Below are 26,159 nucleotides of genomic sequence, written 5' to 3' on the forward strand. Positions count from 1 at the left end.
AATAAATAACAATTTTAAGGGTTCACATTTTAAGTTCAAAGAGTGCAAATCAGTGTTGTTGTTTTTTTTTTAGTTTCCTAATTTCATTGCTGGCGATGCAGACAGATAAATAATTTGTGCAATATTCATGAGCATTACAATATCTTTCCACTGCAAATGACAAATCCTTAATTCTGATGGTCTGGAGGTGTTCAGAAGAAAATGCATATATAAAGTTTACTTTAAAAAAATGTAAATGTAAATACTTATTACATGAGGTAACTATCTATGACTCATTATGTATAAGCCATCAATTAAACAAGTTGTAAAGTAATATCTTAAAGCAGTGGTCACCAACCACCGGGCCGCAGACCGGTACCGGTCTGTTGGTCATTTGGTACTGGGCTACAAAGAAATAAAAATAAATTATCGACGATCAGAGTCTGAGCAATGCTTTATTTTGAGAAAAAAAAAATTGGGATGTAATTTGGTGTAAATTGGTACGTATGGTGAGTTTAATTTTTATGCGCTTTATATTTGCCAGTGTTGTAACTATTATTCAGTCATGAAGACACCAATAGCCTGTGTGTTACTTCAGGGATATTGATGAATACTCATTAACTTAAAGTGGGTGGGAGTGCACCAAACAATTTATCATTCTGAGAGCACAGAAAAAAATAGATTTTTTTCAGACTGCTGTCTCTCTAACTCCATATTATAGGTCAGGGGTGGGCAACCCGTCAGAGACTGAGAGCCACTTTTTTACTGTGTTACAGCAAAGAGCCACATCATACACATGGGCACGCTTGAACATCACCCATCCCTTCCTCTCTCTCTCTCTCTCTCTCTTACACTTACACTTACACACACACACACACACATGGGCACGCTTGAACATCACCTATGCCTTCCTCTCTCTCTCTCTCTTACACTTACACACACACACATCATACACACATCATACACATGGGCACGCTTGAACATCACCTATGCCTTCCTCTCTCTCTCTCTCTTACACTTACACACACACACACACACACACATCATACACATGGGCACGCTTGAACATCACCTATGCCTTCCTCTCTCTCTCTCTCTCTCTCTTACACTTACACTTACACACACACACACACACATGGGCACGCTTGAACATCACCTATGCCTTCCTCTCTCTCTCTCTTACACACACACACACACACACACACACACACACACACACACACACACACACACACACACACACACACACATCATACACATGGGCACGCTTGAACATCACCTATGCCTTCCTCTCTCTCTCCTGAGGCCATGAATGAGGTACCCTTGCGCAAGGTACCAAACCCCAACTGCTCCCTGGGCTGCCAACTCCATTAAAAATGTCCTCTGTTCATATTTTTGTTTTGCTGTGTATTTTTCCCCTGCCATTTTGAGAGCAAACATGACACAAATTGTTTATTGAAAGGATCTTGTTCTGACTGGGAAGCGGTGTTTTCATCTCACGCACGTGCGCGTTTGACGAAAGTACCGGGGTGAACTCAAGCTAAGCGAACAGCACGTTAAATACAAACAAACACTTGGATATAAACATAAGTCGTGATATGTTTGTCACGGTTGGAGGAGGTGGGCGCACACTACGAGCTCTGTTATGTACGCAACTGTTGTTTTCTAGGTGAAAAGTGGATAAACTCCGTTATCAACACTCGTTACAACGCCACTGACCTGCGCTCACCTTTAGGAAGAAGAGAACAGACAGTGTCAGTAGTTTTGAAGCTCCCTCAGTCGTGTGCGGTGCCTTTGCTGCACCTCGTACGTGGTTTATTATAAACGTGTGACAGAAGAACCGCGTCTCACCAACGAGACTCAAAGCACAATCACAATATCACAGATACTTCATACCGCTAGTCTCCCGTTTTCCACTACGCCGGTTTTAAAAGTATTAGCGGCTCGCTGGGCTTGTAAACAAACCGCGCAGCACGAAGATGTAGCAGTGTGTCGCCCTCAGAGCTGCTGATGAGGTAACCGGGCCACGACACACCGTTAGTGCAGGTGAGAGTGTGGACCGGCTGGGGAGCCGCAGGTTGGCCACTCCTGTTATAAGATGTACTGTTCTTGAACACCAAATGACATATCTATAATAATCTACTGAAATCTGAAGACGTTCCCATTTTGATCTATAATATTTATTACAGGTATCTGGATCATCTTTATGACATCATATTCTAGAATACAACCAAACATTAGATTATAACTTCTTGATTCATTCATTTCCAGCAGCAAACATAGGTTAGATGAGATGTTGTTTGGTTTTGCCAAAACAATGTACTCACTTAATTTGAGATTAACTTCCCTTAGATTATTTCAATATAAAATATACATTTGATTGTATTCAAACGGTTTTACAACCAAATAAAATTTTAAAAGAACATGGACAACATTAGATGTTCAGAAGAAGAGGTGCCATTCTCCGTTCAGGTTGTGTTGAGTAAAATTGAAAGTGCACAGCTGAATCGAACAAAACAGGTGAGGTCATTACTGTATTTAACCTACTCAGGTAAAAGTTAGCTAAACATCAAAATGATGTATTTAACAATTTTTATTCGTATTATAAAAAAAAAACACTATAATCATTGTTTGTTGTTTTATAGGAGATTGCTGAAAAGCTGCAAGTGATCCTGAACAAGATTAATCGTGTTTTCCTCAGCGCGAGGCTGGGCACAGCTATTGAGCATGAGGAAGAGCTCGATGAAGATGAGGTGAAACCCTCTGACAGACAAAATAGGAAGAAATGTGTTCAAATGCTCAGGACCTTCGTACAGTCAAGAACTGACAATAAAAATAACCTCAGTGTGATTTTGGAGTGCCTCAATGATGTCGGTGAGTAGCACCAACTGGCAAGACGAATACAGCAGAACACAGATAGTGCAATGATCAATTCCGTACAAATGACACAAAATGGGGTTTTTACTGTTTTTTAACACCTCTCCTTATCTCCTTCCTTGCAATATTGTGAAAATCACAACCAGCATTATACATGTGTCACTGTAAACACCTTTGTGCACCTACTAACACCCGTCTTATCTCAGGCCAAGAGCTGCAGAACATACAGGATGATAAAAGATTCCAATTAGCAGAATTAGAGGAATGGGTGGTGGAGATTGAAGATAACATCCAGATGTTCCTCTGTGACATGACGTCATGCCTGGTGCGACTGAAAGAGTTAGGGGCTCTGCTGTTTCAGCTGGACAGTAAGCCAACCAAAAAGAAAAAGGAAGGTACCCGAAGGAACACAAATGTGCCTGTGTAAATATTTGTGCTGTACACGATAGAGACTCTTTTTGTTAATACAATAATAGCAGTTTCAGTTTTATTTATAATGTAATGATTTTCCAGAAATTACTAAGGATGGTGTGTGGCGATGGTGGAGGGAGTCAAAGGTTAATGGAAAGATCCTCTGGAAGCTACAGGCATTTCGACCACCTTCAGCTAAAAACATCTTGTTGGAAATCAGTTTAGGGACCAAAACAGCCACAGAGCTCTCCTTTATGCTGGCGGACATGGCTGAATCACTGTCCTGCAACAGAGCCATGGGAATGGCCTTTACATATGCCCAGTCTGGGTTGCAGAATTTGAACGGTGCATTTCAGGAACAGTCATCCCATGTCCAGCACCTGCAAACACTGCTGGATCAGTTGAAGCTTGACTGGCAAGCAGAAGTGAACCGTACCAAAGCAGAGCTTGAGGACTGCAAGAAGAAGGTTGCTAAACTAGAGGGAGAGAACCGCAGACTGAGAGAGGAAAAGGATACCTGTCAGTTACTCGTCCATCAACTGACGGAGGACAACAGGAGTCTGTCTGAACAGCAAACGGCTCTAAGAGCTCCATCTGGAAAGAGGCCAGTGCTTGCACACTCAGCAATGGTGGAGAGTAAGAGCAATCTTCTTGAGGGCTTCCACTCATATGTGTTGAATATTATAGAAACATATCTTTCAAAAATACCAAGGCATAAGGAGAATGACATACCTGAGGAGCTACAGGACAAAGGGCTCAATGCAGATGTTGCCAGTGAACCAGGCATTCTCTATACCATCCTGCTAAATATCATCAATGATTCTTTCAAGAACCTTGATGTCAGTCTATATAGTCATGACCCTGAAATAATTTTGGAAATGGCTACATCAGACATTGAAGTAGATCAAGGCAAGTTCCCTGAGAACGCCACCAAAACATCTGTGAATATCCCAACAGAGATCAGAAACACATTCCCTACGCATAAACTGGACATCTCAAAAATGGATCTTGATGAACAGATTCCTGTAGATCACAACCTAGCAAGAAACAAGAAGTTCCCCGAGCACAAGTGGGACACTGCAGAAGCTCGTGTAGTTGACAAGGAGGCACACGATGAAGACGAAATTGGAGATTCATTGACTGTCATGGAGCAGCTGAGTGACACAAACAGGAGGAAGCAGGATCCCACAGAGCTGCTGGTCCACCACAATGTCCAGCAAATGTGTAGCCAGACAAAGACTAAGCAAACAGAACTAACTGAGGACCAATCAGGTTATTCATTCCAGGAGAGGCTGAGCTGCACCTCAAGCCCAACATCTGACCGTGTAAACGAGGAGGGACCTGATGAGACATGCCAGAAGTCAACGAAACCCCCCCAAACCAAGAGGAGTGTGACAAGGTGTGTCAAGCTGGACGATTCCACTCAAAAACAGAAGGGAACTCTAAAAACATTGCTTCAGTCAGAAAATGTGAAGCATTTTGAAAATGAAATGGAGAGAGAGGGAGACAATATATCAAGAACCTTGCTGGAAGGAGTCAGGTATTCACACCCTTTTAGTATCACTTTAAAATAGATCATGACTTTGCAACTGTCTTCTATTGTAGATGTAATAGCAGGTAGATAATAATGAGAGTTGAATACATTTTATTTTATTTGGGATCAAAGCACAAGATGTGGTGTCTATTATTGGTGTATTGATACTGCTTATGGCTTACTGTTTTCATGTTTTACTGTATTTCTGTAGTTGTAATTTCTACAGTGACATTAAATCATCATTAAACTATATCTAACTATTGTTCTGTGTACAAAAGTGAACAAAAGTAATGGATGTCTAAATATTTCTCACCCAGGTATTTTGATTTGTGAAATTGTTTTGTTTAATTTGGCATATAATTTTAAGCAAACATAGCATGCATGTTATAGGTTAGCCTGCGTGGACCCTCTATATAGTATTATTTTATCTTACACAATAAACATGATGACCAGTAGAAAAGCAACTAATTTATAAACGTTTTGGTTCTTTTAAAAAGTATTCCATTAAAAATACCCTTAAACAATGATTCCCCTACAGGTATCAAATGGACCACGAGACCAAAAGGACAAATCTACTCTTGCTGCAGAATGCTATGCAGAATGGCAAAATATCTGTACAACTTTACAAATTATGTAAAGAACTCATGGGAAATGCTCATAATGTAAAACTAAAGTGCCTTGTCTTCCTACTGCGGAAATATATGGCATTTAGAGCATTATGGCAAGTCAGGTACATGTAGCAGTTAGCTTATTTTATACATACAAAAGCCTTCACCAAAGATGTTCATAGTCATTGTATCATAGTGAAAATGTCTACCGTTGCTTTTGCTGCAGGCATCAGCTGAACTTGAAGCTTTGTTCTGCTCGTGAGCAGAGGAACGGGCTGGCCGTGAAGGAGTACTACATCATCCTGACTAAGCTGGAGAGATATGAGGGACTAGTTCTGGGGCGGTGGAGGACTAGGCAAACAGAAGAGGAACGACGTTACCGCACCAGCCTCGGCAGAATCATCTACATGTTCAACCGTGTGAGTGTATAGTAGTGTTAATCTTTTTATTATAGTCATTTTTAAATCTTGATTTTATGTTATTTGGGTGCATGGACATGCAATTCAATGCATTTTCTGTATTGGTCAAGATATATAAGATGTTATCTGGGCTTAAACTTGCCAATCATGTCTACAGCCACACACAAAAAAACAGACAATATCTAAAATGTCTGTTAAGGAATGCACAATATTCATAATATTATCTTTTTGTGTTTGTTGCCATATTTCCATATTGTTGTTGCATCCAAGACGGCAGACTGTATCTCCTTTATCATACCTAAGGCCATTTCCATTTAAATGTGCTGGTTTCATGTCAGATGAGGTGAAATACATTTGATCATAAGCCTCCTTTTATTCTCCATACTTTCTTGTTTATGCCACTCTGTTACAAATCATCTCATCTATGCATAAGAATTTTTAAGCAAATTGCCAAATTGCTGAGTAGTCTGCTTCACAGCAAGGCGGTCTGGGTTCGATTCTTGGTCCGGTTCATTCTGTGTGGAGGTGCATGTTCTCCCTGTGTCTGCGTGGGTTTTTTCCGGGTGCTCTGGTTTCCTTCCACAGTCCAAAGACATGCATGAGACATGAAGTGAAAAAAATTCACTCTTCTCTACGGAAATGCATAAAGCTGGTGACTGCCTTGTTGTTGTCTTACTCTTTGAACAGCTGCGGGAGGAGTACTGTCTGGACCTGCTGAATCCATGTCCTTGCAAAAGCTACTTACTAGGGCATCACTTCTTGGCTTTTGAACCAAGAGAAATACAGAGGCCTGTGATTCATCCACGATGGTGCCACTCCATGAAATCACCAAACTATCTGATGAAACCAAAGAAAAATATTTCTCTTCTACCAGGGACCAGGTGAATTGAGGCATCCAAAACATAATAGTAGAATAGTGAAGCCAGAATCATCGCTCTGAACACGGCCACTATAGAGTCAAAATAAAAAGAAACAAATATTCTAGTAAAAGATAAATTTATGCAAGCATGAGCATTTGGGTTTATGAATTTTTTAAGCCCAGTATCTTACTAGGTGTATGCTGCCATCAATCACAGAAGAGCTACTCCCTTAAGTATTTTTAAAAGTTCGTACAGACCGACTTTTCTGGGGTCATTTCTTCTAGCTTTATTTCTTCTAGACAGTTCAATTACCTGGATGATGGATAACCTCACTATCTTTGAAATGTTTCAGGTGAAGTGATGACTGGTAGAAGTTTTAATGTTGAGGCATAGCAGCATTCTCCAAATCTTCACAGTTTCTTCCACAAGTGTCAGCAGGGCTAGGTCTTGCGTTGTCTTAACCAATAGTGGATGTCTATATTTTAAGACCAAATGTTTCCAATGACAACATCTTCCTTGTAGCTGGTACAGTTAGTTTATGGTTAGCTGGACCAGTCTTGGCATTTACATTTAAAGGTATTTTGACTAGAATACCACTGGATCATATGTTTTAAATGTTACCTCAGAATTATTGTTATAGATCTTTGGGCAACAATGACTTGGTAATGCCCCGAGTCACTTCTGAACATCAAGCAACACACTTTACAGACTCTTAAGGTCTTAACTGGGAAGATATTTAATTCTGTGCAGAAAGTAAACTGTGTTTAATTGTCCTGTGCAAAAGAAACTACACTTTAGCCCTTAGCTCTGATTTGCTTATTTGAACAAGCAAGAGAAAGAGCAACTACAGTTTTGTCTTTCTGTCACTCAATTAGGGAGGTGGCAAGAACTGAAAACCCCACTCTGTGGAAATGCCCTGGAAATGGTGTGGAGGTGGCCACAGGGCCATCAAGAACATGTGCTGGACCCACCATACCACACCTCCTGGAGAGGAGCATCCATTACAACAGCAGTGCACTCAAAGCATTGCAGGACAGGTGCCACACACACTTCTTACACATGCTTCACTATTAGCTGCAATGCCAAGAGCATATAGGCTGTTTGCTATGCAGATCTATGGTGATATATTTATTTATTTCTATTCATTGGTTGGCCACAGGGCCGGAGTGAGCCCCTTTTTCACCCCGGGGGGGTTTCATGCCTAAATCCAGCCCAAAATTATTTTTCCCTCCCAATCGGCCCAAACTAGAGATTGACATGCGCCGGCCCATCAGGAATCCTCCCGAATCTCCCGATTAGCCACTCCGGCTCTGGTTGGTCACCACTAACATATGAAATATGTTGTTGTTGTTTGTCTCAAATGTAAGTACTGGTGGAGTCACAGAAGAGAGAAGAGATCCATAGGAAATGATCAAGCATGATGAATTCATCTTAGGCTGTCATTCATAACTAATAAATGACCCAAATGCCATCAGTTTAGTCCATTTAATTCATACCAGTAATTTAAAACAAAATGTCGTAACTGTGTTATCCGGGTCCAGGTCGCGGGGGCAGTAGTCTAATCAAAGAGGCCCAGGTTCCCCTCTCCCCAGCCACCTCTTCTATCTCTTCTGGGGACACCGAGGTGTTCCCAGGACAGCCGAGAGATATAATCTCTCCAGCGTGTCCTGGGTCTTCCCCGGGGCCTCCTCCCAGTTGGACATGCCTGGAGTGTCTCCCTAGGGAGGCACCCAGGTGGCATCCGGACCAGACGCCCGAACCACCTTAACTGGCTCCTCTCTACATGGAGGAGCAGTGACTCTACTCCGAGCCTCTCCCGGATGACCGTGCTCTACACCTTATCTCTAAGGCAGAGCCCGGACACCCTGCGGAGAAAACTCATTTCAGCCACTTGTATTCATGACCTCATTCTTTCAGTCACTACCCAGAGCTTGTGACCATGGGTAAGAGTCAAAACGTAGATTGACCAGTAAATCGTGAGCTTTGCCTTTTGGCTCAGCTCCCTCTTCACCACAACGGTCCGGTACAGCGTCCTGCAGCTGCAGCACCGATCCACCTGTCAATCTCTTGTTCCATTCTTCCCTCACTCATGAACAAGAACTTGAGATACTTAACCTCCTCCACTTGAGGCAAGGACTCACTCTCACCCAGAGAGGGCACTCCACCCATGTCCGACTGAGTACCATGGTCTCAGTTTTAGAGGTGCTGATTCTCATCCCGGCCGTCTCACACTCGGCTGTAAACTGATCTAGTGAGAGCTGTAGGTCGTGGCCCGATGATGTCAACAGGAACACATCATCCGCAAAAAGGTGACGCAGAATCCTGAGGCCACCAAACCGAATCCCCTCCACCACTTGGCTACGCTGAGAAATTCTGTCCATAAAAGTTATGAACAGATTTGGTGACAAAGGGCAGCCCTGGTGGAGTCCAACTCCCACCATGAACCAGTCTGACTTACTGTTGGCCATGCGAACCAAGCTCCTGCTCAGTTTGTACAGGGACCGGCTAACCTGTGGCAGCAGGCCCCATACCCTATACTCCCAGAGCACCCCCCAGAGGAATCCCAGAGAGACACGGTCAAATGCCTTCTCCAAATCCACAAAGCACATGTGGACGGGGGTGTGATCCCCCGATAGTTGGAGCACACCCTCCGGTCCCCTTTCTAAAAAGGGGAATCACCACCCAGGTTTGCCAATCCAGAGGAACTCAGGGTGGATCTCATCCACCCCTGGAGATCCACAACTACCCTGGTCACCTCCGCCCGAGCGTTTTACTCCGTTTACTCAAGTAGCTTTTTGGAAAAAAATTTACTTGTGAGAGTAGTTTTAATATGAAAGACTTCTACTTTTACTTGAGTAAATATGTGGTGAGACAAACGCGACTTTTACTCCATTACAATCGGATTTGCGCCGCGCACTACCGTTACTGTAGTAAAAAAAAATAAAGGGAACACTTAAACAACACAATATAACTCCAAGTCAACCACACTTCTGTGAAACCAACCTGTTCAGTTAGGAAGCAACACTGATTGTGAATCAATTTCACCTGCTATTGTGCAAATGGAATAGACAACAGGTAGAAATGAGAGGAAATTAGCAAGAACCCCCCGATAAAGGAGTGGTTCTGCAGGTGGGGACCACAGACCACTTCTCAGTATCTATGCTTTCTGGCTGATGTTTTGGTCACTTTTGAATGTTGGTGGTCCTTTCACACTCGTGGTAGCATGAGACGGACTCTACAACCCACACAAGTGGCTCAGGTAGTGCAGCTCATCCAGGATGGCACATCAATGCGAGCTGTGGCAAGAAGGTTTGCTGTGTCTGTCAGCGTAGTGTCCAGAGGCTGGAGGCGCTACCAGGAGACAGGCCAGTACACCAGGAGACATGGGGGAGGCCGTAGGAGGGCAACAACCCAGTAGCAGGACCGCTACCTCTGCCTTTGTGCAAGAAGGAACAGGAGGAGCACTGCCAGAGCCCTGCAAAATGACCTCCAGCAGGCCACAAATGTGCATTTGTGTGCACAAACAGTTAGAAACCGACTCCATGAGGATGGTATGAGGGCCCGACGTCCACAGATGGGGTTTGTGCTCACAGCCCAACACCGTGCAGGACGCTTGGCATTTGCCAGAGAACACCAGGATTGGCAAATTCACCACTGGCGCCTTGTGCTTTTCACAGTTGAAAGCAGGTTCACACTGAGCACATGACAGACGTGACAGAGTCTGGAGACGCCGTGGAGAGCTATCTGCTGCCTGCAACATCCTTCAACATGACCGGTTTGGCAGTGGGTCAGTAATGGTGTGGGGTGGCATTTCTTTGGAGGGACGCACAGCCCTCCATGTGCTCACCAGAGGTAGCCTGACTGCCAGTAGGTACCGAGATGAGATCCTCAGACCTCTTGTGAGACCATATGCTGGTGCGGTTGGCCCTGGGTTCCTCCTAATGCAGGACAATGCTAGACCTCATGTGGCTGGAGTGTGTCAGCAGTTCCTGCAAGATGAAGGCATTGAAGCTATGGACTGGCCCGCCCGTTCCCCAGACCTGAATCCGATTGAGCACATCTGGGACACCTCGCTCCATCCACCAACGTCACATTGCACCACAGGAGTTGGCGGATGCTTTAGTCCAGGTCTGGGAGGAGATCCCTCAGGAGACCATCCGCCACCTCATCAGGAGCATGCCCAGGTGTTGTAGGGAGGTCATACAGGCACGTGGAGGCCAGACACAATACTGAGCCTCATTTTGACTTGTTTTAAGAACATTACATCAAAGTTGGATCAGCCTGTAGTGTGTTTTTCCACTTTAATTTTGTGTGTGGCTCCAAATCCAGGCCTCCATTGGTTAATAAATTTGATTTCCATTGATGATTTTTGTGCGATTTTGTTGTCAGCACATTCAACTTTGTACAGAACAAAGTATTCAATGAGAATATTTCATTCATTCAGATCTAGGATGTGTTATTTGAGTGTTCCCTTTATTTTTCTCAAAAAAATAAAGGGAACACTTAAACAACACAATGTAACTCCAGGTCATCCACACTTCGTGTTCAGATAGGAAGCAACACTGATTGTGAATCAATTTCAACTGCTCTTGTGCAAATGGAACAGAACAGGTAGAAATGAGAGATTTTCAACTGATTTCAAAGATTTTTATTAATTGAGATCTAGGATGTGTTATTTTAGTGTTCCCTTTATTTTTATGAGCAGTATATATATATATATATATATATATATATATATATATATATATATATATATATATATATATGTGTGTGTGTGTGTGTGTGTGTGTGTGTGTGCATATAATAGGAGACCCATCCAACCAAAATACTGGTAATATTCTTTAATGAACGTTGATCTCTTGCAGTTGGTAACTGACAAACTACATAAACTACATCAATGTACATACTTGGGCAGAAAATAAAATCTGGGTAATGTATTTTAGCAGTTGTGTAGACACTCTCAAACGCTCAGTCACTCAATGACTCTTAAGATGTTGTGTCGATACAGATGGTTATAGTAGGAGTTGAAGAAGTGTTCCTTGATCAACACGTGGTAGGAGCTTCTACTTGCTAATTATAACATACCCATTCTGAAACACATCATTACTTATATAATAACAGTAATGATATAAGATATAAGACCAGGCAGATTAACACCTCACATTCAGTCATAACTTTCTTCATCAGATTTTTCTGCTAAAATGTGGATACAAGAGGGGAGTTCTGCTTTAGACAAAGATCAAACTGATATTCATGAAGAGAGTTGGTGTACAGGAGACAGAAGAGAGGGAGAGGTAGGGAGGGATCATGATCCGGAAGACAACAGCCATAACAGACGACAAGAATCTTGAGAATCTCCAAGAACCCTTGAGGCAAAATCAACCATCAATGGAGTTCATAGCTGGCATACATTTCACCCCCATTACACATACCTGCAAATGCTTACATACACAGGGTTAGCAGGCCCTGTGGTTTAGAAGTGCCAAACTTACCTTATATGCAGTGGCCAAACACTCTCTAGACACACTTGGGATCTTTCTCTTATCCTGACTGGCTGATCAGGATATCGGTAGAGAAAATGAACCCCTCACTAGTGACTGGCCATGGAAGTGACAACATCTGAAATTACTAGCAACTTCCTACAACATCAGAAGAAGCAACTGTTACTCTGTATTGCAGCCTCTTAACGTCAGGCCATTTACACAAGCTGATCAATCTAGATGCTGATGCCGCTTTGATATAACCATGCAAATATTTTTTTTGTAATCCTCTTGATATGATTTTACTAGATGGCGTTTGTACATTTACAATGATCTTAGAATATCTGGAGGTAGTCAGTACATGGATACAACATCTGTATCAAAATGTACACACCCACATTCACACCTGCAGCTTTATATCAATAATAGAGGGTGCGCTTGAACACACACACTGACTTGCATGATGGTAGTAGGTGTGGACAAGGTGTTTTCTTAAGGCTCAGCAAAAGACTTACAGGGAAAGATTCTAGAAGATTCTCCAGCAGCCGCAGTACATGTTTGTGTTTATGGTCTAGATTTACCCAAGGCTTTAGTACACGTTAAATTATTTGCACATGAAATTTACAACAATTCGGTTTTCTTTGCGTGTACAAATGCTTTAGCAAATCAGGCCACAAAGAGTTTGCATGTAAGTGTTATCTTAATATGTAAATTATATTTTAAACTATACAGGACTAACATGCAGCAGTGTGAAATATACATGACAGGACTAGAAGAGAGAACTCTGGAAACAGTGGGCTGTGATGTGATGAGCAACCACTCAGTAATATAGTGTAAGACAGGATGGCGCAAGGAATTCTGGGAACTGGAGTTCAGCAAGGTTTGAGGAGGCGAAGGGAGCTGACAGCATGCAGAAAATCAAGATCTGGAGTACAAGAAAACACAAGAACATAAGCATTAGTGGAGTACACTTCATTTGATCTAGTTTTTAGTCTAGTTCATTTGCTGTAAGGTTTTCAATGCCTCAAGAGGCGTTGAGTATGCCCTGATATTTACATAATGTAGCCTACACTATCACTAAATATGTTTTTTTCCTAATTGTAGTGCTGGATGCTTGTGCCACATAATAGTTCAACCGGTTTTGGACTCCCCTGACATGCACCCTGTGAACATCTTTAGTAATTATAGCACTGTATACAACCTATTCAGACTGTGCACGTGTTTGGGCATTTTGATTTTGTCACGGTGAGGCGGCCCCCTACCGGTCGCCTCTGTCCACAGTGGCTGTTGTTGTTGTTGTTTTGTGACGTCGTGTGCGTCCCTCAGGTGGGCGGAGCCCGTGATCCATTTCACCTGAGGGTTGTTTGTTTGTCTATATATGTCTTGTCTTTGTACCAGTTGACCGCTGGTTATTATATCCTTAATTCGGATCTACTCACGGGTTTTTGGTTTGCGCACTTTCAATTAAACCATCCTTTTTCCCTGAGACTTGGCGTGATCGCTTCCTTTTTATTTCACACTCCCTGCCCGTCACAGATTTCTTACATATGTAGATACTTACATTGTTTACTGCACGTATTCTGTACTGCATATAAGAATTATGAAAGTAATGATTTTCATGCATAACATTTTTTGGGTGCAGTTTCTTCAGACACATCATAGACATACTCTCACTCACTACTTCAACTGCCTTCCACTGAATATAAATAAAAGTTAATATATTTCAGTACATTTTCACTGAAAAACCGAAGATCATAATAAAAAATGATCAGGTGTGTGTGTGTGTGTGTGTGTGTGTGTGTGTGTGTGTGTGTGTGTACCTTTATAAGGTGATTAGCTGGCTGCAGTCTCTGGCTGCATGATATAGTGTCTGGTTGGTTCCTCCACCACACTGCCACAGTGTACATCAGTCCTTCAATGCAGCATCAAAGTGAAGTTATTTACAAACACCTGTCCTCTACTACGTACAAGTCACATGACCAGTGAGGTTAGGCTGGACACATGGATCATCACTAACAAACCTTAGAGATATATATATATATATTTCATATTAACCAGTACCTGTTGTCATTGACGTCTGTGCTGTTTCCTGTTGGACATAATGAAGACATTTCACACGTAGCAGTTGCAGATGTGTATATAAACAACATATTACAAATTCACAAATTCACACTCTTCACACTTTATACTAACCGTTTTCTACATCAAGTGGGTAGGAGCTCAGTATGTCTATGGATCTCACAGTGCTGTAGCCAACTCTGCAAAACACAACAGCATATATCAGAAGAGAAGAGAGGAGGAGAGAGGAGAAGAGAAGAGAAGAGGAGCGAGGAGAAGAGAGGAGAAGAGGAGAGAGGAGAAGAGAGGAGGAGAGAGGAGAAGAGAAGAGAGGAGAAGAGAGGAGAAGATAAGAGAAGAAGTCTCACGTGTTGGTTTTCTGGGGAACAGGCTTTTTCTCCTCTCGTTGGAAGAGGATATTACTGTAGGACGTCACAGGCTCATTGACCCTCATGGACAGAGAGGAGGTGGGAGAGGTGACAGCCGTGTACTGACCAGGCCTCACAGGCTTAGCTAAAACATAAAGAATCGTCAAATATTATTCAACTTGTCTTGGTCCTCCCGAGGTTTCTTCCTAATCGCCACCCTATAGGGAGTTTTTCCTCGCCACTGTCTCCTCTGGCTCATCAGGGAACTGGACCCATGTGCTTGTAAAGCTGCTAACGTGTTGTAAAAAGCTCTATATAAATAAAACTGACTGACTTTTACAACAGGTTTTACAACCACACTCTTCAGGATCTAATCCACCTCATCACATGTACCCAAATCCATCCTGCTTCACTAATTCAATGTCTGGTATACAAACTCATTCAAGCCACATGGATATTTTTATATATGTGTTTTTATGGTTTATTCCAGGATTTTATATAACAATATGGTATAGCTAATGAATGCAAGGTGTCACGACTAATGATGTCCAGTCACTGTCTTAATTATTGTGAATACGTTCCTCCGAGATTTATTCTTGGGGATTTTGAGCATGTTCAGTATATTAAGCACTGAGAATCTAGCCTATGCATAATGCCGGTGTGGCCACCTAAAAGCTCCTCTATTTCCCTCTACAGACTCATGAACAACTCAAAAGACACATAAAAGTTGTCCATATAAATATATCTCCTGCCCAACAGCCCAGTCTTGCTGTGAAGACCCTGCAGAATGTCCCAACCTACGTACCTGTAAAAGCGGTACACGCCACCACTGTAAACAACCCTGACAGGCACATAACAAAGTGTTTCCACTGTGGTCTGTTTTAGAATTTTGCATAGAGGAGGGGGTGTACCCTGAAAGGTGGACTGTATATCAAGTTCTTCAATCCCACCCTATAATAACTAGAGTGGACATAGGAACTAATCATCTGATAATGACTAAAAGAGAAATTTGAACATGAGAAAAATTTGAGGTTAATGACTAATAATCTAATTATGTGAAACTTGATCGATAATCATTAAATCTACTAAATACAAAAATGATTTAAATACAAAAGTTATTACTAAATTATACAAAATTATTCAATAAATAATTATTAATCAAGGTAATGTTTCCTTAGTACATATACATTCATATGATACTCCATTGATCATGATCAATAAAGCTATTAGCACTCAAATAATATTTTGTGGATTAATAAAAGAATTAAAATCTTACAAACGCCATACTTTGTGTCATGGTGAGCTGGCCCCAGCACTCAGAGGAGATGCCCACACACACATACACACACCCTCAACCACTCACATACCCTCAGACACTAACACACACACACCCTCAACCACTCACACACCCTCAGACACATACACACACCCTCACTCACACACACTCAGACACTCACACACCCACACACACATACACACACCCTCACTCACACACCCTCAGACACTCACACACCCTCAACCACTCACACACCCTCAACCACTCACACACCCTCAGACACATACACACACCCTCACTCACACACCCTCAGACACTCACACACCCACACACACATACACACACCATCAACCACTCACACACCCTCAGACACTCACACACACATACACACACCCTCAGACACTCACACACCCTCAGACACTCACACACCCTCAACCACTCACACACCCACACACCCTCACTCACACACCCTCAGACACTCACACACCCTCAACCACTCACACACCCTCAACCACTCACACACCCACACACCCTCAACCACTCACACACCCACACACCCTCAGACACTCACACACCCTCAACCACTCACACACCCTCACACACTCACACACCCTCACTCACACACCCTCAGACACTCACACAAACTCACACTCACACACCCTCAGACACTTAAACACCCCCAACCACTAACACACCCTTACACACTCACACACCCTCACACCCTGACTGCTGCTTCTGAGATTCTAAGCTGTTTTGTTCATTTCCATTTGCTTGTTAGTCAGTGATTGTCTGGTTGTCTGGTCTCCCTCAAGCTGGATCTGCCTATACCACCCTGTAAGTCCTTCGCTGGTTTGCTCCTCTTCTGGAATGGCCCTCTGGATCTGTTTCCTAACAACCCACTTCCTCTCCCACCCGTGACACGGTAAGACGCTGAGCCTGCAGTACCGATCTGAGCCGCATGGGGGCGCCTCACGGCGTTGCGCACACGCATGGCGTCCCGGATGCGATCCACCTCCTGCTGGTATCGGCGGCGGTCGTTCATGGCGCCCTGCTTGGCGTCCTTCAGTGCCGCCTCCAGTGCCCGAACACGCTCAGCCGTAGAGCGCAGACGTTTCTCCAGCTTCGGAAGCTCACAACGCAAATCTGCATTATCACGTACCAGCTGAAGAGAGAGGGAGGGGAAGAGAGAGGCAAGAGAAGAGAAGAGAAGAGGAGAGGAGAGAGGAGAGAAGAGGAGAGAGAATCAATCAATGTTCAGATTTAGGACCTTTATATACCTCGAGTAAATCACAGATCAAAAGAATTTAGCATAAATTGTTATGATAATGATATACCTACATAATACAATTTTTTAAATACAACCCAAAAGCTTAGAATTCCTTTATGTTTTACATATTTTAGGTAACAAAATCAAAGCATGTGTTAACCTGTTTGTGAACCCTAACCTGTTTGTGAACCTTTGTAAGTTGGTCCAGGTTGTTCTCAAGAAAGGATATCTTCTGCTTCTGGGTGTTAGACCCCCCACTATCATCAGGTCCATTTTCTGAACTCTGGAATGAAAATGCACAACAGAAGGAAAACAGAACGTTGGCTGTATTAGTGCTGGGCCACTGGCGTGTACTGTCTGTAATACTGCCTACACCTGGAGATGGGTCTGGTTGGACACTCACTTTTTTAACTCGAGTCGTGAGGTCTTGAACGAACAGCTTGCGCAGGTTGTGCAGGGTCTGGAGTTCACGGGCCTGTAGGTCATAAACCAGAGAGATGAACGACTCTGAGTGACATCACTACTGTGAAATCCTCGTAGCACTTCCACAAGCAAAACAGCAAAGTCACAGTTTGAATCACTGCTCCTGATTATGTAAATTACCCCAGGGATATGTCAGGTGTCAGATCACAAGGATATGACTATATTTGCTAGGCTACATGAGCATCTACATCAACAAATTGTCAGTGTAAAGAGTTCAAAGACAATGAAAGACGAAGAGAAGGAAGGTGTGTGATGAAGAGTGGAAGCACTCACGACGGTCTCCTCCAGGCCTTTCAGGTCCTGTTTGGACTGCTCATGCTTCTCCTGCTGGAATCTGCAACAACAAAAACACACACATAGATGCAGAAACACACAGGTACACACGCGCTCTGTTTTGGAAGAGCAGCTTTACATGCAAACACTTAAAGAAGCCAAGCCTTGGTGCGACTCGCACGGTTAGCGCAGATTCACCACTCAAATCCTTTGTTGTAAGGGACAATCTGATTGCATTTGAAAGCTGTCTGTAAACTCAAGCATGGCTTAATGAGGAGATACTATCAGTGTAAAAAGCATCATCTTAAAATGTCTCACGGTAAAGCATTAAACTTTAAGATTCGCACAGTGAAGATTAACCTCTGGTTACTTTTCAGTGGACTGATCTAAAAGTTCTAGGTTATAAAGGCTGAAGATTCAGTAGTGAAGCTTCAGCCGAAACGTACGATAGTTGTTCCAGACGAGCACTCTTGGTGTCCTCCTGCATCTTCAGGTTGCTGAAGTCGGACCTGACGTGGGCCAGCTCTAACTCCAGAGCCTGGTTCTTACTGCAAGGAGTTGTACAATTGAACAAACCACAAACACAAACACAAGAAGTCTTTTCATCTTTTACAAAGTGTTACTATAATCTTATGGGCTGAATTCCTGTACTGAATATGCTACTCAAGAAGGTTGGAGGAGTTCACGTGTTTAAAATGAAGGTGATGTGATCACTGACTCAGTGAGCTCATCGATGAGACGCTGTTTCTCGTTGATCTCATCCCGCAAACGGCTGAGCTGAGTCTGGCGAGGCTCCCGGTGAGCCGCAGGACGACGCGTGACCTTCTGAGCAAAGATGGAGAAAGGGTGAAGCAGAAATGGAGAAAGGGTGAGACAGACATGGAGAAAGGGTGAGACAGACATGGAGAAAGGTTGAGACAGACATGGAAAAAGGGTGAGACAGACATGGTGAAAGGGTGAGACAGACATGGAGAAAGGGTGAGACAGACATGGTGAAAGGGTGAGACAGACATGGTGAAAGGGTGAGACAGACATGGAGAAAGGGTGAGACAGACATGGAGAAAGGGTGAGACAGACATGGTGAAAGGGTGAGACAGACATGGTGAAAGGGTGAGACAGACATGGAGAAAGGGTGAGACAGACATGGAGAAAGGGTGAGACAGACATGGAGAAAGGGTGAGACAGACATGGTGAAAGGGTGAGACAGACATGGAGAAAGGGTGAGGCAGAAATGGAGAAAGGGTGAGACAGACATGGAGAAAGGGTGAGACAGACATGGTGAAAGGGTGAGACAGAAATGGAGAAAGGGTGAGACAGACATGGTGAAAGGGTGAGACAGACATGGAGAAAGGGTGAGACAGACATGGAGAAAGGGTGAGACAGACATGGTGAAACGGTGAGACAGACATGGAGAAAGGGTGAGACAGACATGGTGAAAGGGTGAGACAGACATGGAGAAAGGGTGAGACAAAGCCAGTCACATCAGTAAGTGTGTGAGCAGTTAAATGAGAGCACAGCCTTCATTAGAGGCGTTAATATGGCTGCAATGTGTTAGCTTAGAAAAAGACACTGTGCAACAGGTATTACAGCACTCATCAGTACATTATCACAGTTATAATGATAAGTCAGTGGCAGTTCTGTGGGGGTAGGAGGGGGTAGGGGGGGCAGTGCCCCTAACACATTACCACTGGCCCCCCTTGAGGTCCTTGAATGAGGCGGGAGACACATAATTTTTGTGAATGTCGATAAAGCTACAGCAGTTTTGACAACTTAGCGATTTTGTCCCAGTCTACTGGTCCCAGTCTGCGCCCCCCCCCCCCCCCCCCCCCCCCCCCCCAGTTCAGATGGTCTAGAACCCCCCCATACTCAAATAGCGGCTAACTATTTCTGGCCCGCGAACTGTTTTGAAAAGTGTATTTTTTTTAGGAAAAATTAAAAAAAATAAATAAAATGTGGCCTGTCATCATTTCTATTTGAGTACCCCTGGTCTAGAATGTCCACTGCCTTGTTCATCAGCATTGTGATATCAGACTACTGAACTTTTAAAATCTCTATCCTGCAAGTTAATGACATTATGTGAATAGACTCATATATATGGGTTAGATTTGCATCTGACATGATATATATGATTTTTAGGATGTTTTGACATTGATTTCTACATCAGTGTGTTGTTCCAATAACCAGACCAATAAATAACACAACATGTTGACAGTGCCCTACAGACACAGTCAGGTCTTACCTGCCCACTCTGCTCCTGGGCGTCTGGTCTGTCTCCCCCGTCCTGTTGCTCTGCAGCACTGTCTGTTTGACACGCAGATACAGCAAGATCAACACTGCGTGTGTTTCTGTACATACTCATAGAAATCCTCTTCTGGAACGTCATTTTCAAGATTTTTATTGTCCACATAATGGACAATCTTCTGCGATAACAGTGTCCACCTAAGACTGCACAAGGGTTGATATCATCTGAACTCTGCCTTACAGGAATGCCTTCTCAGATTTTTTATTATTCCTGGCCTTCACATTCAGCGTGGAGGTGTTGGGGTGTTTCTGACCTGGGTTCTGTAGGAGGGAGAGCTCCATGGAGGTGTTGGGGTGTTTCTGACCTGGGTTCTGTAGGAGGGAGAGCTCCATGGAGGTGTTGGGGTGTTTCTGACCTGGGTTCTGTAGGAGGGAAAGCTCCATGGAGGTGTTGGGGTGTTTCTGACCTGGGTTCTGTACGAGGGAAAGCTCCATGGAGGTGTTGGGGTGTTTCTGACCTGGGTTCTGTAGGAGGGAGAGCTTCATGGAGGTGTTGGGGTGTTTCTGACCTGGGTTCTGTAGGAGGGAGAGCTCCATGGAGGTGTTGGGGTGTTTCTGACCTGGGTTCTGTAGGAGGGAGAGCTCCATGGAGGTGTTGGGGTGTTTCTGACCTGGGTTCTGTAGGAGGGAGAGCTCCATGTAGGTATTGGGGTGTTTCTGACCTGGGTTCTGTAGGAGGGAGAGCGCCATGGAGGTGTTGGGGTGTTTCTGACCTGGGTTCTGTAGGAGGGAGAGCTCCATGGAGGTATTGGGGTGTTTCTGACCTGGGTTCTGTAGGAGGGAGAGCTCCATGGAGGTGTTGGGGTGTTTCTGACCTGGGTTCTGTAGGAGGGAGAGCTCCATGGAGGTGTTGGGGTGTTTCTGACCTGGGTTCTGTACGAGGGAAAGCTCCATTGAGGTGTTGGGGTGTTTCTGACCTGGGTTCTGTAGGAGGGAGAGCTCCATGGAGGTGTTGGGGTGTTTCTGACCTGGGTTCTGTAGGAGGGAAAGCTCCATGGAGGTGTTGGGGTGTTTCTGACCTGGGTTCTGTAGGAGGGAGAGCTCCATGGAGGTATTGGGGTGTTTCTGACCTGGGTTCTGTAGGAGGGAGAGCTCCATGGAGGTATTGGGGTGTTTCTGACCTGGGTTCTGTAGGAGGGAAAGCTCCATGGAGGTGTTGGGGTGTTTCTGACCTGGGTTCTGTAGGAGGGAGAGCTCTTCACTTAAAGCATCATAGCTATCTTCCAGCTGCCTCTTCTTCTGCTCAACGTTCTGCATGTACTCAGTAAGAGACCGGATCTTTGCCTCATGCTATACACACACACACACACACACACACACACACACACACACACACACACACACACACACACACACACACACACACACACACACACACACACACACATTAACAAGACCAAACAAAGTTTCACTGAACCTTGTAACGGTAAATTACCTTAACAAAAATGATGTAAAATTAAAATAAAAAAACCTAAGCACAAAAACCCCAATATAAAACTAAGCCTAAACATTTATATCATCATATAACACTGACTCACACCCCAGTCACCCACCCCACCCTACCCCACCCCACCTGGGAGATGAGCAGGTGACAGGAGGAGAGCTCTCGTCCGGTCTCCTCCATCTTACGGTGGCACTCCAGCTGCATACACTCCAACTGCCTGCACCGCTTCACCATGGACTTCACCTCCGACTTGATCTTACTGATGTACAGACGGGCCACCGTGAACTCCTCCTCTATGGCCCCGCTGATCTCCACCGGCTACACACACAGCGAGAGAGGTGTATGTGTGTGTGTGTGTGTGAGTGTGGGTGGGAGTGTTAGTGTGTGTGTGTGTGTGTGTGTGTGTGTGTGTGTGTGTGTGTGGGGGAGTGTTGGTGTGTGCGAGTGGGAGTGTTTGTGTGTGTGTGTGGGGGGGGGGGGGGGGGGTGGAGGAGGACAGAGGCTCCGTTCAACATCACGGTACACTGACCATCTGATGGTGCCCTTAACGTGTCAGTATTTGCACTGACTGGTCAATGCACATGTGACTGTGCACATGTAAAGATCTATTCCAACTAAAATACAAACATCATTTGGAGTTATAAAATCGTAAATGAAACATTGCCAATATTAGATTAGTGAAATCTTTCTGTCTGTTGGATCTCCTCACCAGTTTGATTTCTCCATTGCCCACAATGGTGCTGAACTCGCTCAGGTCACGCATCAGGCCATTCAGCACTTCAGCGATGCGCTTCCTTTGCTGTGAGCTCACTTCCTGCATCTGAGCTAGCTCCGCCTCCAGCTCCATGAGACTGGCCTGAGAAGGAGAGAGAAATAAAGAGATCGATATGTAGAGACAGCGAGAGAAAGAGAGAAACAGACAGAGAGAGAGAGATAGACAGAGCAAAAGAGAGAGATAGAGAGAGACAGAGAGATAGAGAGAGAGATAGATAGATAGAGAGAGACAGAGAGATAAATAGTGAGAGACAGAGAGAGATAGGGAGCAAAGCAAAAAAAAATTGCTGAATAAAGATGGAAATGCTGAAGAAATGTAAAGATTTCTTCCTTTAGACGTTGAGTATTTTAGGTCATCATCAGGGAATAAACCTGATAGGTTTAAATCACAAAATAAGTACAGGATTTCCAGCAAATATATTTTTATTTCCAGAACTATTTTATTGAACACATTTCTTCAGTGTGACGTACCACAATACTGCAGTTGGCTGATATCCTTTCAGGTGTGTTTGATTTAAGTGAACATTCAGATGTATCTGTGTGAGTGTACATGTGTATGTGCATGTGTGTGTGTGCGTGCGTGTGTGTGTGTGTGAGTGTGTGTGTGCGCGCGCGCGTGCGTGTGTGTGTGTGTGCGTGTGTGTGTGTGTGCGTGTGTATGTGTGTGTGTGTGTGTGTGTGTGTGTGTACCATTTTGTGGCTGAGCTGCTCAGCGAGCTGTTTGTTGTGCAGGCTCTTCTCCTCCACCTCCTGGCTTTTCTGGTCGTAGTTGACGGCCAACTCCTCCAGGGCCTGCAGCACCTCCCGCACCTCCGCCTTGGCGCTCTCACTCTCGGAGTGGAGGCGGCCCAGCTCCACCTGAACCTTATCACTGTCCCCGCGTGTGGACGCCAGGAGCTACAGCACACAGACATCTGACCTCAGCCAAAGAAACATCACCCTAAGAAAAACTGTGAACTAATGAACTCGTAAAATGACTGTTCTATAGTATTACCTCATCTTCACCCAACATTAGACTGTTCTATAGTATTACCTCATCTTGATCCAACATTAGACTGTTCTATAGTATTACCTCATCTTGATCCAACATTAGACTGTTTGTAAGGAATGCCACCTGATCTTCCCTAACCAGCCTCACCTGCCCCTCATTACCACGCCCCCTTTCAGTCACACTTATACACCTTCCCCAGCACGTCTCAGTCGCGAAGTATTGCTGACTCATGCCGCGTACCAAGCCGTTCTATTACCTGTCTGCTCTCCTGTGTTCTGACCCTCGCTTACATCCCCGACCTTGCCTCCTGCCTAGTCCCTCTGTACCTCCTGACTTCTGCTCCCCCGGTATGACCCTGGACCGTCCTGACCACGCCAAGAAAACGCTGTTACTACTGATCCTAGTACTCGTGATTCACCTGCCTGTGTTTGTACCAGCGTCTCATTTCAATAAAAGCGGTGTTCTTCCGCATTTGGATCCCTCTCTGCCTGGTCAATTCGTAACACTGTTCTATAGTATTACCTCATCTTGGTTCAACATTAGACTGTTCTATAGCATTACCTCATCTTGATCCAGCATTAGACTGTTCTATAGTAATACCTCATCTTGATTCAACATTAGACTGTTCTATAGTATTACCTCATCTTGATCCAACATTAGACTGTTCTATAGTATTACCTCATCTTGATCCAGCATTAGACTGTTCTATAGTATTACCTGATCTTGATCCAACATTAGACTGTTCTATAGTATTACCTGATCTTGATCTAACATTAGACTGTTCTATAGTATTACCTCATCTTGTTCCAACATTAGACTGTTCTATAGTATTACCTCATCTTGTTCCAACATTAGACTATTCTATAGTATTACCTCATCTTGATCCAACATTAGACTGTTCTATAGCATTACCTCATCTTGATCCAACATTAGACTGTTCTATAGTATTACCTCATCTTGATCCAACATTAGACTGTTCTATAGTATTACCTCATCTTGATCCAGCATTACTGTTCTATAGTATTACCTCATCTTGATCCAACATTAGACTGTTCTATAGCATTACCTCATCTTGATTCAACATTAGACTGTTCTATAGCATTACCTCATCTTGTTCCAACATTAGACTGTTCTGTAGTATTACCTCATCTTGATCCAACATTAGACTGTTCTATAGTATTACCTCATCTTGATCCAGCATTAGACTGTTCTATAGTATTACCTGATCTTGATCCAACATTAGACTGTTCTATAGTATTACCTGATCTTGATCCAACATTACTGTTCTATAGTATTACCTCATCTTGATCCAACATTAGACTGTTCTATAGTATTACCTCATCTTGTTCCAACATTAGACTGTTCTATAGTATTACCTCATCTTGATCCAACATTAGACTGTTCTATAGTATTACCTCATCTTGATCCAACATTAGACTGTTCTATAGTATTACCTCATCTTGATTCAACATTAGACTGTTCTATAGTATTACCTCATCTTGATCCAACATTAGACTGTTCTATGGTATTACCTCATCTTGATCCAACATTAGACTGTTCTATGGTATTACCTCATCTTGATCCAACATTAGACTGTTCTATAGTATTACCTCATCTTGATCCAGCATTAGACTGTTCTATAGTATTACCTCACCTTGATCCAACATTAGACTGTTCTATAGTATTACCTCATCTTGATCCAACATTAGACTGTTTGTAAGGAATGCCACCTGATCTTCCCTAACCAGCCTCACCTGCCCCTCATTACCACGCCCCCTTTCAGTCACACTTATACACCTTCACCAGCACGTCTCAGTTGCGAAGTATTGCAGACTCATGCCGCGTACCAAGCCGTTCTATTACCTGTCTGCTCTCCTGTGTTCTGACCCTCGCTTACGTCCCTGACCTTGTCTCCTGCCTAGTCCCTCTGTACCTCCTGACTTCTGCTCCCCCGGTATGACCCTGGACCGTCCTGACCACGCCAAGAAAACGCTGTTACTTATCCTAGTACTCGTGATTCACCTGCCTGTTTCTGTGCCAGCGTCTCATTTCAATAAAAGCGGTGTTCTTCCGCATTTGGATCCCTCTCTGCCTGGTCAATTCGTAACACTGTTCTATAGCATTACCTCATCTTGATTCAACATTAGACTGTTCTATAGCATTACCTCATCTTGATTCAACATTAGACTGTTCTATAGCATTACCTCATCTTGGTTCAACATTAGACTGTTCTATAGTATTACCTCATCTTGATTCAACATTAGACTGTTCTATAGCATTACCTCATCTTGATTCAACATTAGACTGTTCTATAGCATTACCTCATCTTGGTTCAACATTAGACTGTTCTATAGCATTACCTCATCTTGGTTCAACAATAGACTGTTCTATAGTATTACCTCATCTTGATTCAACATTAGACTGTTCTATAGCATTACCTCATCTTGGTTCAACATTAGACTGTTCTATAGCATTACCTCATCTTGGTTCAACATTAGACTGTTCTATAGCATTACCTCATCTTGATTCAACATTAGACTGTTCTATAGCATTACCTCATCTTGGTTCAACGTTAGACTGTTCTATAGTATTACCTCATCTTGATTCAACATTAGACTGTTCTATAGTATTACCTCATCTTGATCCAACATTAGACTGTTCTATGGTATTACCTCATCTTGATCCAACATTAGACTGTTCTATGGTGTTACCAGATCTTGATCCAACATTAGACTGTTCTATAGTATTACCTCATC

General features: G+C 43.6%; 2 protein-coding genes across 3 annotated transcripts in view; one reads left to right on the forward strand and one right to left on the reverse strand.

The window, feature by feature from the left end:
• Nucleotides 1-2,245: 2,245 nt before the first annotated feature.
• Nucleotides 2,246-8,151, forward strand: LOC143511638 (uncharacterized). The gene is made up of 9 exons (XM_077001221.1): nt 2,246-2,499; nt 2,625-2,853; nt 3,063-3,251; nt 3,370-4,807; nt 5,340-5,531; nt 5,636-5,828; nt 6,516-6,709; nt 7,564-7,725; nt 8,056-8,151. The coding sequence occupies exons 1-9, from the start codon at nt 2,404-2,406 to the stop codon at nt 8,090-8,092; spliced, it is 2,730 nt and encodes a 909-aa protein (XP_076857336.1). The 5' UTR covers nt 2,246-2,403; the 3' UTR covers nt 8,093-8,151.
• Nucleotides 8,152-11,514: 3,363 nt separating this feature from the next.
• The window catches only part of kif5aa (kinesin family member 5A, a), a 69,422-nt gene continuing 54,777 nt past the window's right edge, over nt 11,515-26,159 (reverse strand). Inside the window, exons 14-29 of one of the 2 annotated variants that reach the window (XM_077002998.1) lie at nt 23,103-23,309; nt 22,348-22,494; nt 21,768-21,956; nt 21,367-21,484; nt 20,133-20,194; nt 18,612-18,715; nt 18,340-18,441; nt 17,894-17,954; nt 17,541-17,612; nt 17,316-17,420; nt 16,816-17,032; nt 14,595-14,739; nt 14,362-14,426; nt 14,230-14,257; nt 13,989-14,080; nt 11,515-13,093 (exon numbers count right to left, since the gene is read on the reverse strand). In XM_077002998.1, the coding sequence (XP_076859113.1) occupies nt 14,002-14,080; nt 14,230-14,257; nt 14,362-14,426; nt 14,595-14,739; nt 16,816-17,032; nt 17,316-17,420; nt 17,541-17,612; nt 17,894-17,954; nt 18,340-18,441; nt 18,612-18,715; nt 20,133-20,194; nt 21,367-21,484; nt 21,768-21,956; nt 22,348-22,494; nt 23,103-23,309 (1,701 nt within the window). In that variant the 3' untranslated portion in view covers nt 11,515-13,093; nt 13,989-14,001. Of the gene's footprint in view, nt 13,094-13,988; nt 14,081-14,229; nt 14,258-14,361; nt 14,427-14,594; nt 14,740-16,815; nt 17,033-17,315; nt 17,421-17,540; nt 17,613-17,893; nt 17,955-18,339; nt 18,442-18,611; nt 18,719-20,132; nt 20,195-21,366; nt 21,485-21,767; nt 21,957-22,347; nt 22,495-23,102; nt 23,310-26,159 lie in introns of both variants that reach the window. The other variant, XM_077002997.1, reaches the window with a different exon arrangement.

The sequence above is a fragment of the Brachyhypopomus gauderio genome, chromosome 4 (assembly GCF_052324685.1).
Source record: "Brachyhypopomus gauderio isolate BG-103 chromosome 4, BGAUD_0.2, whole genome shotgun sequence".
Classification (NCBI taxonomy): Eukaryota; Metazoa; Chordata; class Actinopteri; order Gymnotiformes; family Hypopomidae; genus Brachyhypopomus; species Brachyhypopomus gauderio.